The sequence below is a fragment of the Phaethon lepturus genome, unplaced genomic scaffold (genome assembly GCF_000687285.1).
Source record: "Phaethon lepturus isolate BGI_N335 unplaced genomic scaffold, ASM68728v1 scaffold21471, whole genome shotgun sequence".
Classification (NCBI taxonomy): domain Eukaryota; kingdom Metazoa; phylum Chordata; class Aves; order Phaethontiformes; family Phaethontidae; genus Phaethon; species Phaethon lepturus.
Genome location: NW_010517363.1, coordinates 1 through 3,099, shown reverse-complemented (window position 1 = coordinate 3,099; position 3,099 = coordinate 1). Strand labels below are relative to the sequence as shown.

Genomic DNA, 3,099 nt, shown 5'->3' with positions numbered 1-3,099 from the left:
AAATTCTTATTAAAAAAATGGTTTCTTCCCGTTTCCAGTCCTAATTTTTACGCAGAACCAATGCAATAATCCCGATTCCTTTTTTCTAACCCTGTATCTTTTTCTTTTGCTCAACAGAGCTTCTTTTTGGGCTTCTTATTATAAGACATTTGACTATAATACTCCAGGCCTCTAAATAAACAGAGAATGACAACTGAAAAAAAAAGATTTTTTAACTAAGAATTTGTTCTTCCACTCATGTATCCATTAATCCATATCCAGTCAGAGAAATCTGGCACTGTCTGCTGGCTCCTCCTTAACTCCAAGACTATCATTTCAGAGAGTAAATTCTAAGCAAATGCAAAAGTGTTTTTCTATGCATTGAAGACTTTTCAGTTGCATGATTTTTATTTACAGCTTCAGCTTTTGTAGCAGAATATAATTCACTGGTTTTGGCTTAAGGTTTGTGCAGTGGGCTATTCATGCTCCATTTTAGCACCAACATCCCACAGAGATATATAACTTTGAAATTTCTAAGCTATAAGGACCAAACAGAAACACCAGTTAATGAATTAGTGTCTAGCACATTTCAGGGGGCTTGGAAATACAAGCTCAAAATTTGTCTAGGAAAAAAAACCAATAAAAATTAAAACATACAACAGATGAAGATGAACTATGCTCACAAGGGAGTGAAGTAATAGCACCTACATCGTTGTGATGCTAACATTTGGCAGTGTTTTCTGTTTACCACACAGGAGCCACTGGATGCCTTGACCATGGTAAGAAAAGGAGTCATAAGAGCAACCACTGTGTTTGTGAAGGGAACAGAGAGTTTGTATTTGAGGCTCAATCTTACTTTCATTGAGTTGACAGACAAAGAATTCAGTGGCAGAAACATGAGGATCTTTAAACATTTCCTTGTCCTCGCATCGCCCTGCTCCCCTGAAGCAAAGCTGCACAGTTCACCCTTTCCAAAGAACAGACAAATAACTTTTAAAAAGTCTGTTGTACAAGCTAACCAAGACCAGAAATTACAAAATTCACAGACAACCAACAGCTCAAGATGGTCTCTCCATTCTTCCCACTGTCCGTAATGGGTCAATCTACCCACATCATCCACAGTTGATCAGCATTAATACTGAATGGTGAGGCCCGATTCTACAGCTCTTGTTACAGTTTGGGCAGAGCACCAGCCGGTGCTAGCGTAATACCAAAAACATAGAAAAGCCCCAAGAGGAGATTGAGTTTGGCTGTCCGCTGAGGAATTTTGTTGAAGCTCTGACTCCGAAACTGCCTCTCCAGTGAAAATGCCATCGGGATGGTGAGTAGTGGCAATGCCATGCTGATGGTATAACGTGTGGCCAGCACACAGAAAATCAGGTAGGGCAAGAAGAGCAGCACGGTGTAGAGAATATAGGAGAACGTAGGGCCGATGAGGATAGCCAAGGTGACAATACCCGCCTGCCGGTCAGACTCCATGTCTCGTGTGTTGTTGCTGTGCAGGATGGCCTCAGTACTGAGAGCCAGTGGGATAGCGTAGAGCAGTGGTGAGACAGACAGATAACCAACCTGCACAGCATGGGCAAACATGACAGCCAGGGGCCCAAAGGTGATCAGGATCACCACGTCTCCAAGTGCAACATATTTAAATCCAATTCCTGTGGCAAGACACAAGAATAAAATGAAGCATCATCAAACAACTCAAATGACAGAAGAGAATGGATAATACAACAGATCAGCCCTTCCCACAGAAGTATTGTGAACTGACCAACGCACGTGAAGCTATGGCTGAGAAGCATATTTTCTCTTTTTTCCAACGATAATAAAGGAAACACAGCTTCTGAATTTCTCCAGTCAAATAATATAACAGAAACTAATGGCCAAGTTCTAATACCCATCTTCACATGTAGAAGTACCTATTCCTGCAGAAATCTATAGAAATAAGGTACTCTTTAATGTGATCATGCATAATAGAACCTGATTCTAAACAAATATATAAAATGGTCAGAACAAAACACAAAACTGACAAGGTTCTTTCACGGAAACTAGCGTAACTGTTTGAAAGTTTGACAGTTTGAAACCGAGTTTGTATCTACCCAACACAAGAAGCCAATAAGAATATCCTCCTCTTATTAAAAGCAAACACAAACTGTTCTACATTCACAATGGAACTCCATCTAAAGAATAACAACAAAATATTCCAAAACCAAGTGACACATTCCACTAATGGAAACGAACACATGCAGTGAGCTATACTGCTGAGGGATGAGAGATACACATCATTAGAAGTTTCAGTAATAGTTCTGATGAGCATCTAAAGCCATATATGTAAATAACAATATCTCAACACCACGTCCTAACTGAAGAACTTAGTGTGCCTCTTCCCACATCTTCCCACAACAATCAATGGCAAAGAATGCAAGTTTATGTACCAGTACTTCAGGAAATACAACCAAATATTTTTGTGGCCATTACCTACAGAGATCACTTGTATCTTCTAGAAACTCTTGACAAGTGAACTAATTCTGTCATGTTCACATTCAAATTCACAGCAAACATGATACTGTGCTTACCTCCAGTATAAAGGAAAGAGCTGGAAAGTCCTCCAAAGTAAATCAGGGCCAGGTGCTCCAGCTTGAGCGTTGAGACAGCGTAGAGCCCAGCTGCACAGATACAGCCCAGCGTATAAAGGAAGACTCCAAACCGGACTACGTCCTGAGGCTCCAAAATCTGGTCCACCAAAGTCCTGTCATCACTCTTCTTGTGATCGATGCCTTTAGAAAAGTCGTAGTAGGTATTCACCAAGTTGCCGGCTCCGTGCACGGCCAGGACGGTCACGGCGCTTCCCACCAACAGCCCTGGGTCTAGCGCTCCCTCGGCCCGGTATGCCAGAGCGCTGCCGAGGGCCACAGGGGTGAGGGAGGCACTGAAACTCCAAGGTCTGAGCGCCAGCACATAGGCCGCACACTTCTGCCTCCAGCTGCCGGGGGGGATTCTCTCAGAGCCCGCCAGCGCGGCGCCAGAGTCGTTCCTCTCGCTCCCCCGAGTGCTCTCGGCGCTAATGCTGATCTTCTGCACCAGGTCTCCCGGCCCCATGCTCTCCCCGCCGCCCCGTTTCAC

At 43.4% G+C, this 3,099-nt stretch overlaps 1 protein-coding gene across 1 annotated transcript; it reads right to left on the bottom strand.

Annotated features, from left to right (window-relative positions):
* Window positions 1-1,025: 1,025 nt before the first annotated feature.
* On the bottom strand, window positions 1,026-3,087 carry UBIAD1 (UbiA prenyltransferase domain containing 1). Its single transcript, XM_010296381.1, has 2 exons — window positions 2,553-3,087; window positions 1,026-1,637 (listed from the first exon to the last, which is right to left on the bottom strand). The coding sequence occupies exons 1-2, from the start codon at window positions 3,073-3,075 to the stop codon at window positions 1,150-1,152; spliced, it is 1,011 nt and encodes a 336-aa protein (XP_010294683.1). The 5' UTR covers window positions 3,076-3,087; the 3' UTR covers window positions 1,026-1,149.
* Window positions 3,088-3,099: the final 12 nt, after the last annotated feature.